The 14,561-nt window shown below is 49.7% G+C and overlaps 6 protein-coding genes across 6 annotated transcripts; 2 read left to right on the plus strand and 4 right to left on the minus strand.

The window, feature by feature from the left end:
- Nucleotides 1-144: 144 nt before the first annotated feature.
- On the minus strand, nucleotides 145-2,470 carry pmp47 (putative peroxisomal membrane protein Pmp47). Its single transcript, XM_071040873.1, has 4 exons — nucleotides 1,695-2,470; nucleotides 1,445-1,617; nucleotides 650-1,377; nucleotides 145-598 (listed from the first exon to the last, which is right to left on the minus strand). Exons 1-4 carry the CDS (start codon nucleotides 1,779-1,781, stop codon nucleotides 483-485), a joined length of 1,104 nt encoding a protein of 367 aa, XP_070896821.1. The 5' UTR covers nucleotides 1,782-2,470; the 3' UTR covers nucleotides 145-482.
- On the minus strand, nucleotides 2,468-4,061 carry BJX68DRAFT_241659 (Rab family GTPase YPT1). The gene is made up of 5 exons (XM_071040874.1): nucleotides 3,903-4,061; nucleotides 3,504-3,627; nucleotides 3,359-3,406; nucleotides 3,075-3,302; nucleotides 2,468-3,010 (listed from the first exon to the last, which is right to left on the minus strand). The coding sequence occupies exons 1-5, from the start codon at nucleotides 3,911-3,913 to the stop codon at nucleotides 2,816-2,818; spliced, it is 606 nt and encodes a 201-aa protein (XP_070896822.1). The 5' UTR covers nucleotides 3,914-4,061; the 3' UTR covers nucleotides 2,468-2,815.
- Nucleotides 4,062-4,431: 370 nt separating this feature from the next.
- On the minus strand, nucleotides 4,432-8,253 carry BJX68DRAFT_256675 (M1 family metallopeptidase; the record flags this gene model as incomplete). Its single annotated transcript, XM_071043214.1, has 13 exons — nucleotides 4,432-5,026; nucleotides 5,081-5,293; nucleotides 5,351-5,793; nucleotides 5,850-5,920; nucleotides 5,967-6,177; nucleotides 6,237-6,262; nucleotides 6,311-6,427; nucleotides 6,488-6,605; nucleotides 6,660-6,881; nucleotides 6,935-7,359; nucleotides 7,432-7,594; nucleotides 7,672-7,924; nucleotides 8,219-8,253. The coding sequence occupies 13 exons, from the start codon at nucleotides 8,251-8,253 to the stop codon at nucleotides 4,432-4,434; spliced, it is 2,892 nt and encodes a 963-aa protein (XP_070896823.1).
- BJX68DRAFT_131103 (TFIIH/NER complex subunit SSL1) lies at nucleotides 8,032-9,943 on the plus strand. Its single transcript, XM_071036299.1, has 3 exons — nucleotides 8,032-8,490; nucleotides 8,558-8,893; nucleotides 8,955-9,943. Exons 1-3 carry the CDS (start codon nucleotides 8,267-8,269, stop codon nucleotides 9,757-9,759), a joined length of 1,365 nt encoding a protein of 454 aa, XP_070896824.1. The 5' UTR covers nucleotides 8,032-8,266; the 3' UTR covers nucleotides 9,760-9,943.
- Nucleotides 9,944-9,976: 33 nt separating this feature from the next.
- Nucleotides 9,977-11,206, plus strand: BJX68DRAFT_241671 (DUF5572 domain-containing protein). The gene is made up of 2 exons (XM_071040875.1): nucleotides 9,977-10,383; nucleotides 10,486-11,206. Exons 1-2 carry the CDS (start codon nucleotides 10,115-10,117, stop codon nucleotides 10,844-10,846), a joined length of 630 nt encoding a protein of 209 aa, XP_070896825.1. The 5' UTR covers nucleotides 9,977-10,114; the 3' UTR covers nucleotides 10,847-11,206.
- On the minus strand, nucleotides 11,176-14,295 carry BJX68DRAFT_277247 (armadillo-type protein; the record flags this gene model as incomplete). The annotated part of the gene is made up of 6 exons (XM_071048294.1): nucleotides 11,176-11,734; nucleotides 11,787-11,877; nucleotides 11,932-12,211; nucleotides 12,290-12,916; nucleotides 12,965-14,113; nucleotides 14,149-14,295. 6 exons carry the CDS (start codon nucleotides 14,293-14,295, stop codon nucleotides 11,518-11,520), a joined length of 2,511 nt encoding a protein of 836 aa, XP_070896826.1. The 3' UTR covers nucleotides 11,176-11,517.
- Nucleotides 14,296-14,561: the final 266 nt, after the last annotated feature.

The following is a 14,561-nucleotide window of genomic DNA, read 5'->3' on the forward strand; positions in this document are numbered from 1 at the left end:
GGTGGGGAGGTTGCTGACAAAGCATATTGTTAGTGAACTAAGTTAGAGTCTGAATCAAAAAAAGTTCTGAAAATGAGGTACCAAGGTTGATAGTAGATAATAATTTTGAAATTATAAAAGTAATTTGTTGATATAGGTCCTTTCTCTTTGAGAATATGAAGAAAACGGGCCATGATCAACAGGAGGATATATACACCATGACGCCATAGATAGACAAGGTATAAGCTAGTGTACTTTTAGACAGTTTTATCATGGTCTATTGGTGGGGAAGACTACTTGAAAGCCTCGGATGAATGTACTCATGCAAGCATCCATTCTACTACCAGTGGTTAGGTATGCAGGAAGAAAGGCCATTCAACCATGGGGCATGATGCTGAACCCCCTTTTCTATGACTGCTCCGCAGTGGGGGCAGTAGTAACAGTCCATAGGTTGCTTGCCGCAGGCCTCCATTTCCAATTTTCCACCACCAAACCCGTCCTGACTACTTGGAAATGCGGCCCCTCCGCCTAAGGGACACCATCAACTCATATAGAACGTCCTTGAACGCAAACAAGAATGCTGCCGTGATGGCACTCTGGGTGACCTTAGGCCCGATCCCTGTATCATACAATAAGCAAAGGGCGCATCATTTATATCAACCCAACTTACCTTTGTATAAACCCGTGTACCCTTCTTCTCTGATAATTCGCTTCAGGCTTCCATTCAGGCTCTCCTTAGGCCCGTCTTTACTTGCGACATGCATCTGACTCTTGACTGTAATGTATGGGTACGTTATCGAGGTGGCCAGGATCTTGCCCAGGGCACCGAGGTAAAACGCATCCTTCGGTGTCATGCGTCGCCGCCGCTCCACCGCGTTCTTCAGCTGCTCAAAAATGGTATACTGTAGAATAGGGTTGATCACGAGGATGAGAGCAGGCAAGACACCAGCGAAAAGAGCAGTTGGACCCTCCTTCTGAAGCAGCTCCATCAGTGTGCTGAATGTGGACGCCCGTTGCTTCTTGGAAGCACCAGGTAGCGACTGCTCATCCGCCCCAGACTTTCGCGCAGTCATCCTGGTGTTGATCACCCAGATGGGGTTGGTTATCAAAACCGTGGCACTCCCCGCAATGGCTCCGGCAATCATGGATTCAGATGTCGATAGCTTCTTTGAGCGACCTGCCTTTGCGGCTGCGTTCTCAAACGCTGAACGAGTCCACTCATACCAGTAATAGTACACAAAGTTTGTGACACTGATACCGAACAGCGCTGACTCTAGGCCCGAGTATAGGCCGGTAATTCCCTCCCTTTGCACGATTCGGCGAATGGCATCAATCGTCGATGACTGTGCACGCTTAGACTCGACTTGCGCTCGGGTTGAGAGAGTAATAAGCGGGTACCTGAAGAGACACCAAAGTAAGAGTGTGCGCAGTGTTTTGGAAAGCCAAAGGGTACATATATACGCACGTCAAAATCATGGAAAGTACACCACCCCCAGCGCCCGCCAAAGCATGCGCAACATTATCGCTCTGCTGGACTACAGCAGCCGCAGCCACTTTATTCGGGTCCTCAACTTTCGATAGAGACATCGCGATACCTAGGTGAATGTGCCGATGGCGGGGATGAGATGTTGGGGAACACTGTGTTGAAGAAATGAAGGAGAGACGAGAAGAAACAATTAAAAAAGGGTTATGAAAAGGAGAAATATACGAATTACATCCGGAACGAAATGAAAGGGGACCGAGTCCGAATCGACAGAGGATGTTTGGATCGGCTTCGATTGGAGAATAGGATGATGATCCATTTCATGACGTTTTGCCGAATCCTATGCCTCGGCTGATCTAGGCTTCTCCCTCCCGAAGTCAACGGTCAGAAAACGCATACCGAAAGAGACAGTTACAACATAGATCAAATATTAGTACCTAGGTAGTCGACGCTACCTATCACGAGTAATTTCACTAGTCTAGAGACAAATCGCGGCGTGGCTATCTGTTTCTAGCAAAGTCTGGAGTCGCAGAACCAGCATTCTACACTCAGTATATTGTGTTCCTGGCTCCCTGCAGCTCACTCCTACTCCATACTGGCCGAGGTTGAACTTATACATCCATCGTATGGAAAGGTATGCGGGTCCGGAGTCGATACCTGCGTTCCCAGGTATTTTTGAGTTAAGGGAGACTGTGCTGATCCAACCTAGTTCTGCATGTGATTCTGCTGGGAGTCGTGTGGTGGACCACATGTCATATGATGGCCTGCGATCCCTGTGATTTACTTCTTTTGCAAACAACATACAACGCTTCAGCATAATGAGAGCCTGGGGTCGCTTTTTGAGAAGCAAGACAATGGTTTCTCAATTTAGTAATAAGTACTGGTTGCAGATTGACCTACAACCTCTAATTTACCTTGATAACAAGTCCACGAGTCATTTCATGCGTTCCCCATTAATTGAGCCTGACAAGACACGCAAGGAATCCAACCAAAAGAAAAAGAAAAAAATGTAAGGTGCTGTAATAGAGCCGCAAAGACAGGAAGCAAGCAGAAAGCGAAGGGGTGTGGAAATTCGCGCGGAAAAAAAAAAAATGAGGTAGCGAAATCGGTGCTAATCCCTAAAGTGATCCTGTATAAAGACAAAGTGTAGTAGGCCGGCTGAAGCATGGCGGGGAATAGAGAATATTCCCCAGAGTCGTCGTCCTCGGCTGATTAAAACGACCAACATGTCCAAGGATGGACAGAGTCGCCAAGCTTAGCAGACAAGAAGAGTCCCGCGGATGATTCTCTGCTGCCCGCACCAAAAGGAAAGTTCAGCAACACTGAATTTAGGTCATGAATCTCACAAGTCGTCTAACAGCAGCCGCCAGCAGATCCAGACTGGACACCCTGGCCTTGGCCGACTTGCACAGTTGGCTTGTTGTTTACGGTCGCGGTGCCCATGCGCTCCTTGATCTGTCTGGCCATTGTCAAGAAAGCCTGCTCGACGTTGGAAGCGTTCTTGGCAGAGGTTTCCAAGAACGGGATTCCAAGGCTGTCGGCGAATTCCTAAAGGCGAAAAAGAGTGGAGTTAGTTAGGCAACTTTGTTTTGACCGATGTATGATCACGAACCTTTGCAACGGTGTATTCCACGACCTTCTTGTCTTCCATATCGCTCTTGTTACCCACGAGCAGCTTGTTGACACCCTCAGTCGCATAACGATCGATTTCTTGGAGCCACTGCTTCACGTTGTTGAAGGAATCCATGTCCGTAACATCGTATACAACACAGATGCCATGGGCACCGCGGTAATAAGACGATGTGATGGTACGGAAGCGCTCTTGACCTGCGGTGTCCCACTGAGATAGTGTTAGCTGGGTTTGGTTTGTGGGGATAGGTGGGAGGCTCGTCATACAATCTGAAGCTTCACCGTCTTGCCATCAAGTTCGATGGTGCGGATTTTCTAGCGCAGAAACTGTCAGCAAAATAGCACTTGACTGCCATCACCGGACTATTCATCCGAACGCAGATAGACACGTTCGACAGCAGAGGGTACGCACAAAATCCACGCCGATGGTGGAAATGTAGCTTTCCGTGTAGGTGTCGTCCGCGAACCGAAGGAGCAAACAGGACTTTCCAACACCGGAATCTCCAATAAGGAGAAGTTTAAAGAGGTAGTCGTATCTAACTAGATTGTCAGAACACTTGGTCGAGAAAAGAGAACTCTGGGTATCATCGATCTTCGACCGGATCGGCGGTTGGCATCAAGTGCGTAAAGGTGGTGAGTACTCTGTTCGATTGGAAAGGCATCATCAGTAAGTGATTCAGACATGATACAAGGTACACAGCTTGGACCAAAAGGCGATTTTGAGGCATCATAACGCGGGTAACGAAGAAACGGCAGCCGTTTATCTCTCTGAGCGTCAAAACCCAGGGCAGACGTTCAAACAACTTACCACTCAGGGTTCATATTGAAATGTGGTCGGATCGTTAGTCTGAAAATTAAAACAAAGTGGGCAGCGGAGGATTAAGTATTCGGGCCAGCGAGACAAGAAAGGGAGATTCAGGTGATGTAAAGTTGCTGAGAAGTGTCAGCCAGATGGACTTTGGCGGTGTTGCTGGAGTGCAGGAAAGCAAAGGAGCCCAGCGTGCAGCCTGGGTAAACTAGCCTGTGACCGTTTCACGTTCCCGCCCCAGTCACCAAGGTTGGTTTAGTGTTTCGAACCAAGCGCCCCACCCTAGTTTCCAGAATTCAGAGTCCCAGACAACTACAAAGAACGCTCATGTCAATATTTCAATAATAATTAGAATACTGGGTACTAGTAGTAGCGGCTTTCCAAAGTATTGCATCAAAGGCCACTTTAGTAGCCAGCAATTTGTTGGTACCAGTAAAAGTAGTATATTGATTCTTTCCCTCCAAAATGTAGCCTTACTGCGTGGTCTCCTGGTAGTAGAGTAATATTCCAAATGGCGCTTATCCTTCCCTGCTCAAGCGTATCCATGGGTCTGAAGCCATTCCAGGGCCTGTTTCTCATCTCTCTCTTTGTAGTTGGCGTTGGTTCGGATGCTGTCCGCCACAATCACCAATGCACGATCATAGACACCCGTGTCTTTGTTTTGGAAGAAGGAAGCAATATCTCCTTCAATGCTATGATCTGCGAACTTTGACAGACCCATTCGCACGAAGCGCTCAAAAACAACATTGTTCGCAGAAAGGCGGGCCTCTACGAACTTCCAGTTGTTCTTCAAGTATTCCCACAGCAGGTGGCGAACCTTGGAGTTGGCGGCCAAGGAAACTGCACCGTTGTGGACATCCTGGATCGCGACTTTGTCTGAGAATACAAAGTCCAAATATTCGTTGACCAGCTCGGCGTTCTTTGTGCGTCCGAGGGCAGAAAGGCAAATCTCCTTTCCATCGACGGAATCAGTCTTAAGATATTCGTCTTTCACAGCGTCAAATTCGGACCGTGTGCCCTCGGATACCGCAATACTAAATATCGTGGAGCGGAGGTTGGTGTGCACGGCGCCCTTGTCTTTTCCTGTGGCCCAAAGGTCAAATCGACGCTTGGCCTCGGCGACGATGCTAAATCGAACGGTTAATATGGATTGTTATATATCAAACGAAGAGATTCCGCACCTTTCGTCGCCTGCAAGGCCTGACATTGAGATCAAAAGCTTCCGGAGCTGTACGGTGAGGTAATCCTCATCCGGCTTGAATTCCCAACCGACCTTGTCGGCTGCGGGGGAGGACAAAGCTCGAGCAAAGTTCTTCAAGCCTTGGGCTACAGTTTCATTTTGGGAGAAGACGGACCGCAAGTTGCCAACAGAAGACGAAATCTGAGACCAGACCCTACAAATCCGTGAGTAAGGAATACATATGTAGGCTGGAGAAGCGCGGGAAACCCACAAGTAGTTCTTTTCGTCTTTGAAGCCCTCCAACAGCGAGAGCAGGGCAGCGGTGGATCCTTCTCCAGAGACAGCAAGAGCAGCAGCATCACCAATCAAGCCGATCTTATCCTCAGTACTGAGTGAATCAAGGGATTGGGCGAGCTTCTCTAGTCTAGAGGCTGGGTAGTTGGTTCGATAAAATCCCGACAGGTCTTTGTTAATCTTATAGAATGAATCCTCTCCAATACCCTCAATGGTGTCCACTCTAGAAACCAGAGCACGAGGTTTCTGGGCCACTAGTTCTGTGCCGGACTTGATGCCAAGGGGAATCCACCAAGTTGTCTGGTCTTCTTCTGGTTTGGGATCTCCAGTTGAAAGAAATCGGTTTTGGCGTACATTGACCTTTCCAGTCTCTTCCGCGACAGTTACGACTGGGAATCCGATTTTGCGAATCCAGGGGTCCTTTAAACAATGTATTAGAAAAAGTTTATAGGCGTGAGATAAAGTGTAAGGCTCACCATGAAGCTGTTAACGTCCTGTTTGGACGCCTCGCTCAGGGCAGACCAGAGGTCATTAGTGGTGGCATTGCCTATGAGATGATAAGTAACATCCACCCAAAAGACAAATGATCTTACCGTATGCGTGAGCCTTTAGGTACTGGGCTACTCCCTTAAGGAACGTCTCTCGGCCAAGGTGTGTACTTAGCATGCGGATTACCGAGCTTCCCTTGAGGTAGCTGATGTGGTCAAAGATTTGATCGACCTCTAGAGCATTTCTCACGGGTACTTGAATGGGGTGGGAGGCACGCAACGAGTCAAGCTGGAACGCTTGTTGGACACCCTCAGCCTACGTAACAGTTAACCCCGCTGTCAAGAACTTTTGGATTTACCTCGAGAACTGCGTACCACAAACTGAGACCAGATGTTCCATTCTACAGACCATTAGTAGAAGATATATATCTGGGGCTCGGAGTACTTACCTGGATAGAAATGGTCGACAGCGAGCCATCCAACCCATGTGGCAAACCCTTCGTTCAACCAGAGCTCATCCCACCAGTCCATGGTCACCAGGTTGCCGAACCATTGGTGGGCCAGTTCTAAGATAGCCGTGTCAGTCAGAAATTCCATTTTCATTTTTCCATAAACTTTCGACTGACCATGTGCAACGACGTAGGCAATTCGATTCTTGTAGCGGGTATCTGATTTGCCCTCGTCGAACAAAACAGCAGTCGTGCGGTATGTCACAAGACCCCAATTTTCCATGGCCCCCATGGCCTAAATGTAACGTCAGTTTCGGCTCCTTGAGGTCATGGACGGTGATCTACTGACAAACTCATGCACGGCCAGGAGGTCCGCCTTGGGCAATGGATATTCAATCTCAAAAACCTCGGAAAAGTAGTCAACAGTCCTGTGAGCACATTCAAGAGCGAACCGGGCCTGTTCTTTGAGACCCTTGGTCGTGTAAACGCGGACAGGGATGCTCTTTCCTTGGTATTTACGTTCTGTTAGAGCTTCGACATAGTCAAAGTCACCAACTGCCCAGGCCAGGAGCTAAGAAAAGAAGAGTTAGTTCAAGCAGATATCATAGGCCGTGGTAGACAAACGTAGGTGCTCATCACAGGGGTCGTGTCGAAAGAAACAACTTTAAGCTCGGGTTTGCTACCGCTTCTTTCCGACTTGACCGGCATGTTGCTGATCGCCGTTTGGCCTTTGGGAACTTCAATCTCAAAGTCAAACGTAGCTTTGAGATTCGGTTCATCAAAGCAAGGAAAGGCCCGGCGCGCGTCGCAAGACTCAAATTGGGTGCTCAGCATGTAGTGGAAGTCTCCTTCCTTTGGTGTATCAGGAGTTGCTTCGACTGCAGACTTGTACTTGGAGCGATAGAACCCAGCCATGGCGTTATTCATTGTACCGGTAAAGGAGATGGACACAACGATATCTGATTGAGGAAGATCATCAAGAAACTTGAGCTTCACACGCTCTGATTTCTTGTCGTAGGTTATATCAGATGCTTTTGCCAATTCTGCGCCTGGAGCAAGAGCATGATGCTCGTCAGTATAAAGGCCAGGGAGAGCATTCGCAAGATCCGGGTCAAACGTACCGTCCGTCCCTATGATCTCGGCGTGCTGAACTTCAATCTCCTTCGAGTTAAGGACCACTTCCTTTGTCGGGCCATTGACCTTGGAGCTGATTTTGACGATACCCTTATAGCTCCACGAGCCGCCGAGTTGAAGGTCAAAAAGGGAGATGCCATAGTGGATGGGCTTGACCCTGTGGAGAATATATTAGATTCTGATCACTACATCAAAAAAAAGTCTCGGCCAGCAATGAAAGGGTTGACTTGCTCGCTGGGGAGGATCTCTCTGTCCTGCAATGCCATGGCACGGAATTCAGAAGAACAGTGCCTTTTGGGAGTGAACGATATCGCGGGTCTGGCCAAACAAGCCGAGAGTGTGCGGAGGTAGAGAGGTGAACGGCAAAGAGGGGTTACGTGAGGTTTTGACGGGAGAAATGAGGGGGAGGGGCGGGAGAGCGATGAGACTGGCCGAAGCGGTCGATACACTCGTGCAGGGCCACAACGGAGTCCAGCGCATCTGGTTGACGCGATGCGTCTCCCCCACATCAGATCGAGGCGGTTATCGCCGGAGCAAGCTACTAAATTGCCTGTTCGAGAAGGATGCCTTGTGGCTTGATTAGCAAAATATGATGAGCTAGCAATCCTGTGCAATCTGTATATTTCGAACCCCGTCCGTTCAAACAAAAGGCTAGCAAAGAATCAAAAGGTGTACGCCCCGAACTCTGGAGCTTGGGTGGAGGAGCTTGGACACAAAGCTTTGCTGGTGCCGATCCCTAGCTCGTCCGCCAAACCCTTTGGGTCAGCAACTCACGAGACGAGCAACGAGAGTTTTTCCTCTCCAACCATCCTTTCAACTACAATGGCCGATTCCGACGAAGAGTATATTGGGAGTATCTCCGAGGATGAAGCCGACACTAATATAAGAGGAACGCAAGGCGCGGCTGGTCCGGCTTCGAAACGAAGAAAGCAAAAGGGCGGAGCGGAATTCGAACTCTCGCGAACATGGGAAACCTTGGTCGAGGGCGCAGATGGCACAATCAGCTCTACAGTCGAGGGGCTGCTAGAGGCCAGTAAGAGAAAGAGGTGAGTGTTGCCGCAGAGCCGGGTTCTCTAGACGAAAAAGTGTGCTGACCCCAAATGCTCCATGCAGGCTTCTCAAGGACACAACTCCGTTACAGCGCGGTATTATCCGCCACGTCATCCTACTCCTAGACTTATCGCAGTCGATGATGGAGAAAGACTTGCGTCCCACCCGATATCTTCTAACATTACGGTATGCCCAGGAGTTTGTCAGAGAATTCTTCGAGCAGAACCCCATCTCGCAGATTGGCGTACTGGGGTTGAGAGACGGACTTGCCGTACGGATTAGCGACATGAGCGGAAATCCTACGGAACACATTACCGCGATTCAAGATCTGAGAAGTCAGGATCCAAAGGGTCTTCCTAGTCTACAGAATGGACTCGAGATGGCCCGTGGAGCTTTGTTGTACGTTTGGCTGGCCCTTCATATCTTCGATCTAAATACTGACCTTGACGGCCCTCTAAAGTCATACCCCCAGCCACGGGACCCGAGAAGTACTAATAATCTTTGGCTCACTGCTATCCTCTGACCCTGGCGACATCCACCAAACCATCAGCACACTCATTGATGATAAGATTCGTGTTGGAATCGTGGGTCTCGCGGCACAGGTGGCGATCTGTCGAGAACTGTGCGCAAAGACAAATGGTGGTGATGATACCTCGTACGGTGTGGCCCTCAATGAGCAGCACTTTCGGGAGTTGGTGATGGATGTAACAACTCCACCGGCTACATATTCTCAGAAACAATCCACGAGCTCTCTCCTGATGATGGGCTTCCCGTCTCGTACTATTGAGCCTTTTCCTTCTCTCTGCGCATGCCACTCTAATCCCACCTCCGGAGGGTACTTATGCTCACGATGCAACAGCAAGGTTTGTGGCCTCCCTGCCGAGTGCCCTTCCTGCGGTCTTACACTGATCCTGTCTACTCATCTTGCTCGATCTTATCACCATCTATTTCCCCTAATGAATTGGGTGGAGGTTACATGGCAGCGCGCATCCCACAGCTCTGCCTGCTTCGCCTGCGGCACACCTTTCCCTTCAGTCCCTCCGAGGGAACAATGGCAGGTTACGGAAAATCTTGCCAAGGGGATGAGCGTAAGCAGTCGCTACGAATGTACCGTGTGCAGGAACCATTTTTGTATCGACTGCGATCTGTTCGCCCATGAGGTGGTGCATAACTGTCCTGGTTGTCAGAGCAGGGCGGCGGCTCATTCTCATGATGATGTATCTAGCGGTCAGGTTGGGCTAGATCAAATGGACACTTCGAGGTAACAACTATACGCGACAGCGAGTAATGCATGTCTGCATAGCATTTGCAGATATCAAGCGGTGCGTAGATCGATACTTTTTACACACAAGAGCCGACTCTCCTCATGTCTACGCCATCTTTGGTTCATGTCGTCATACTACCTAGCTATCCTCCGGAGCTTTACATATATATATAGTTGGGAGGCGCTAGCCATGAACCTCGGCTAACCAACCTAAGTCCGCTGCAACCTCGATTCCACATCTTGCGAGGCACCTTTTCAAGCATTACCAACCCATTGCAACAGATCTCCGATAGGCCACATACGGATACTCAAAATATCGACACACGAACAAGTACAACTCGAGTGTCCTCTCGCTAATGCATTCCGCAGCGGAGCAAGCTTCGGAGGACCCTTCCCCGCACCCGCACCAGAGCACCAGCACTACCCTTCCGACACCGTCAACTGGGCATCAGAGGTCAGAATCAGACGTATATGAAAGACTGAGGACATATCCTTTCGTCACAGACAGGGAGTTCGCAACGGGTCTGGCAATCATTCTAGGTCACCCTGAAACGCCTGCCTCAGAAGAAGAGATATCCCAGGACGATGATCTCGTCCTGCAGGCAAAGTGTTATTACTTCTCCAGGTACGTTCCGACAGCGACTGCACCACTCGGCTCTCGCCTATCGATATTACCATGGTTCTACACGCATCCGGCGAGGCTGTGCTGACTGGCCTTACTCCCCAGGAAAGCAAATCTCGAGTCGCCCCTCAATGTTGCAGACTACAAATTGTGGCTGGGAGCCAGAGTTGGATCAGGTACTTCGGGCAATCAAGCATCCAATCTCGCAACCACGGGAAATATATCACCGGTAACCGCCGCGCCATCCCCGCCTCCAAAATCAGACCAGCAACCGGCGCAGTCCTCACCGCAGGAGCCAACCTATCCCACATCATTTTCTCATATAGTTGAGCTTATCACGACTGGTCAGCCGATTCCAGGTATTCAACAGATACGAGACACCCTATTGACGGGTCAAGGTGCCGCAAGCGAAAAGCCAAAGAGACGAAAACCTTGGGAAAAGGAGGAATTCGCCGAAGTATCCTAGGCTGCCCTAACACAGTCTTTGGGCAGACAAGAATCGGAGATCGTTGGGATAACCTTGAGTTATATGGGCCTGTCCGCGTTGAGGCCGGGAAACTCCGTGATTCTACAGTCCTATAGATAGCTCATTCGTATTCCCCGATTGCGCTACAACGGCAGCAAGAAAAGGCACCACACTCCGAGAAGATTATATGCCGAACGGAGACAAAGCCACGATCGGGGGTAGAGGCGGGGTGATTAGTTATAACACATTCACGTCTACTAATAGGCAATAAACAAGCAAGACGCATTGTACAGGCAAAGCGGCATAACAACCCACCGCTGCCATATCTCACATCCATAACTCTAGACGAACAAGATGCGGGCCACCTCAACAGAAGAAGAAGAAAAAAGAGATAGCATGGGCCACATCGGGGCTGGGGACATAAAGAGCAGGCGCCAGGAAAAATGAGCAGTAAAAATCCTAAGAGGTCAACGAGATGAGAATATGATGAGATGAACAGGAGTCAAACGAGGTGTGGAAGCCTCGAAATCCGACTCGCAGAGCATTCATGCGCACAAATCACATCTAGAGAGAAATCAGATCAAATCTATGTCTTGGACTGGCCGTGCCGGGTGTTCTTGCTTTCGAGAAGCTCTTTCTTGGGTATCGGCGATACTTCGGTTCGTAGTCCCCTAACGAAATGGTGGATAACTAGGGTTCCACTGACTTCCCCGGCCAAAGCGGGCTCCGTGTTGACTCTGCGCCTGGAATCGATCGTCGTTGAAATTGTTGAATCTGCCAATCTGCACACCCGTTCCAGGCCCTGGGCGAGTTGTGTGGGAAAGGTTACAACAGAGCATCGCCACGCGCGAGCCAAACTTGGACCCACGCAGAGAAACCATGTGCTTGCTGTAGGATCCAGTCAGCAATACTGTAAAGTGAATGTTGCGGAAAGCCTTGCCGGATATGAGTTGCAACAAGCTCACGTTGATGAGGCGCAGCGTTCATTAGAATCCACTGTATGAGATAATTGCCATACTGATCCCCTGCGACTTCTGCACTTTAGCATGGCGTTCAACGTGAAGGATAAAGTTTTCTGAACGTACTATCAATCAAGGGCATTCTAGGTCGATCCGTACGGCCAGTGCAGACTCGAGAAAGATAACGGTCTAAGAATTCTGACCCCCCAATCTTCAAGCACTTCTCGACGATCTTGGATGCGAATTGATCCATGCTGTAGTCCACTGCCCAATGAAGAATATGTTCGATTGCACGGCTTTTATCGTGCGGCGCCCCATGCTCACATATATGTTGGATGCACCAATTCCCGAATTGGCCATGGGCAAGCACATCGATTTTTGCGAGAACTTCTTCGATAGCTGGGCGCTAAAGCACAGAGTTAGAACCATACCTCGAGATATCGGCACAAGCTTCGGATATAAGGGGAATGAGATCCATAAATACCTTTTCATCCTCGACACAGTTTTCGAAAATATTTTGTACCACCAAACTTCCAGTCTCCCCCAATGCGACCTCGTGCCACATACCGCGCAGAGCCTCGTTGACCTTTGCCATAATCTGCGGAGGCTCCCCACTCCAGCGTAGTTCAAAGAGCTTCTGCCAGACGTGGCATGCATAACGGTGGATCACAGTCTCCGGAATTCTGCGGAGAAGCTCATGTACCATAACTGCCTTGTGCTCTTCAGGGACACAGTCAAAAGCCTTCTGAACCACATGACAGCCAAATGGATCCATGCTGAGACTGAGAGTGTTGCCTTTGACGGCATTTGCGATAGCGATGATCTGCTCCGGAGTCCCATGTTCGAAACAGCGTTGGACGAGGAAGTTTCCAAACCGATTCACCATGAGGGAGTACGCTTGTTGGATAATGGCCTCAATAATATCAAACTTCTGCTCTGTAGTCCCGACTTTCAGTTTTTGCTGTAGGAAGATAGAAGCCTGTTGGTCATTGTTGCAGACGATCTTGTCCACGATGTACTTCCAATCGCAAGAGACGTTCTTGTCGAGAAGCCGCCGGTAGTTCAAGGGCTCGAGTGGCGAAATGTACGTTTGAATGGAGCTTCCGCTGACCTATTCCCGTCAGTGGAGTATATAACGGTTTGATCAAGAACAACTTACAGATGAAGTGGCCCAAGGAACTGAACTTCCTGTGGGAGATGTGAATTCAGTCGCTGTTGGCGAGAGCGGCGGTGCAATTGCCCGCTGATGATACGGGGGTAACGGGTACAGTCCAACTTGTTGATAAGTGCCGACCGGTTTACTCGGAGGTGATCGGGAACCCTGGCTGTCTGAGGAGCTAGGAGCAAAGGTGCCCCAAGGAGAGTTTGCGCCAGGAAAGCATGACCCAAGGCGACTTGGTTGAGCCGTCGGAGGTCGTGGCCCAAAAGCTGAGCTTTGCATATACCTACCTTGATCCTCCGAAAAAGGTGGATCAAAGCTGCAGGGAGCGGCCGGAGGACCTGATAGCACACGGTGAGCTTGAAAAGCACTGTTTCCTGCAACAGAGGGATTCGTGGCCGATGGCCCCCAAAATCTGCTCGAGTCTTGACCGAACGACGTGCCAGACAAAGGAAGACTAGAGTCACCATAAGCTTTCTCCGAGTCGAGGCCCAAGCTGTAGACTTGCTGAGCAGGGCCCCCCCAAAATCCCCCTCTAGCCCTGTTGTAAGCGCCGGCGGAGAGTGCGTCAGATATGTCAGACTGTGAGTCTTCCTGTGTGTTCCAACCATCTTGCAGTAAATGAGGAGTTGGAACGGATGCGTTGAAAGCACTCTGTAAGTTGCTGATCGTTTGTTCGCTAATGTCGCGCCCACCAAAATCAGCCTCTGATGGAGGCCCTAGAGCCTGATCTAGGGTGTGTTTGATAACACGAGTTTGTGCCAGTTCTTGCTCTTGAAGTGCAATTCTGGAGTTGGCAACCTGGAGTTCCTGCTTTAGGCGAAGCACCTCCGAAGCTTCCATATTCAGAGTATCCAGACAGGCAGCATCCGCGATGCCGCCGGGCTGATTCGAACCGGTTCGGTGCGACAAGTTCGAAGGTCTCTGAAGCTCCTCAGGGACAGCCGATTTGACTTTGTTGCTCGTCAAAAGTTTGTTTTGCTTGTCGAGGAGAAGCTGTTGCTCGGATAATTTGGAGAGAATTTCTTCGTTGGCAGCTTGTTTGGTATCTGGTATCTGAGACTTTGGTGAGAGCTTCGCCAGGAGTCGCTCCATCTCGGAATTTCCTGTTAGAGAGACGGCATTGGTAGAATGCTCTAGCTTCTGCTTCTAGGATTGTTAGACAGCGAGCTCGGATATTTGACGTTGGAAAGCGAGAACCTGACCTTGCTAGAGGAGTTGTCATTCTTGCGACCAAAGGACGACTGCAGGTTTCCAAGCTTAGAAGTCGCAAGCGGATCGGGGGAGATATCGCAGGGGTTCGAGTGCTTGTGGCCCTGGAGAATAGCCATCAAAGAGAGAAGTTAGAGATATACACACGCCGTCGTTCCCCAAACTGCAAGATGAGCTGGGACAACTTACTGATGTTTCCCGTCCAGCAGGTGCCACATGAATGTCAGCACTCCCATGACTAGAGGGCGTCTCATCGGTACTTTTGCGGCCAGTTTCCGGAGAAGCAGCAGAAAGCAAAGACATATTGGCCTCCAGCAAAGTGTATTACCTCTGATTGCAGAAAGTTGCAAAGACGGGGGAAAGGCTTGAACAAAGAAGTTGAAAA

This window comes from Aspergillus pseudodeflectus (assembly GCF_044049435.1).
Source record: "Aspergillus pseudodeflectus strain CBS 756.74 chromosome Unknown BJX68scaffold_35, whole genome shotgun sequence".
In the NCBI taxonomy this organism is placed as follows: domain Eukaryota; kingdom Fungi; phylum Ascomycota; class Eurotiomycetes; order Eurotiales; family Aspergillaceae; genus Aspergillus; species Aspergillus pseudodeflectus.

What these genes read in the sequence shown, in the direction of transcription:
- pmp47 (XM_071040873.1), bottom strand. Translation starts at nt 1,781, where the DNA reads ATGGATCATCATCCTATTCTCCAATCGAAGCCGATCCAAACATCCTCT. An exon ending in GTACTTTCCATGATTTTGAC is followed by an intron (nt 1,378 to 1,444) that starts GTGCGTATATAT and finishes GTGTCTCTTCAG; the next exon opens with GTACCCGCTTATTACTCTCT. An exon ending in GTACACGGGTTTATACAAAG is followed by an intron (nt 599 to 649) that starts GTAAGTTGGGTT and finishes TGTATGATACAG; the next exon opens with GGATCGGGCCTAAGGTCACC.
- BJX68DRAFT_241659 (XM_071040874.1), bottom strand. An exon ending in CCACCATCGGCGTGGATTTT is followed by an intron (nt 3,407 to 3,503) that starts GTGCGTACCCTC and finishes TTTCTGCGCTAG; the next exon opens with AAAATCCGCACCATCGAACT. An exon ending in AGACGGTGAAGCTTCAGATT is followed by an intron (nt 3,303 to 3,358) that starts GTATGACGAGCC and finishes ACACTATCTCAG; the next exon opens with TGGGACACCGCAGGTCAAGA.
- BJX68DRAFT_131103 (XM_071036299.1), top strand. Translation starts at nt 8,267, where the DNA reads ATGGCCGATTCCGACGAAGAGTATATTGGGAGTATCTCCGAGGATGAA. An exon ending in GAGGCCAGTAAGAGAAAGAG is followed by an intron (nt 8,491 to 8,557) that starts GTGAGTGTTGCC and finishes TGCTCCATGCAG; the next exon opens with GCTTCTCAAGGACACAACTC. An exon ending in ATGGCCCGTGGAGCTTTGTT is followed by an intron (nt 8,894 to 8,954) that starts GTACGTTTGGCT and finishes GGCCCTCTAAAG; the next exon opens with TCATACCCCCAGCCACGGGA.
- BJX68DRAFT_241671 (XM_071040875.1), top strand. Translation starts at nt 10,115, where the DNA reads ATGCATTCCGCAGCGGAGCAAGCTTCGGAGGACCCTTCCCCGCACCCG. An exon ending in AAGTGTTATTACTTCTCCAG is followed by an intron (nt 10,384 to 10,485) that starts GTACGTTCCGAC and finishes CTTACTCCCCAG; the next exon opens with GAAAGCAAATCTCGAGTCGC.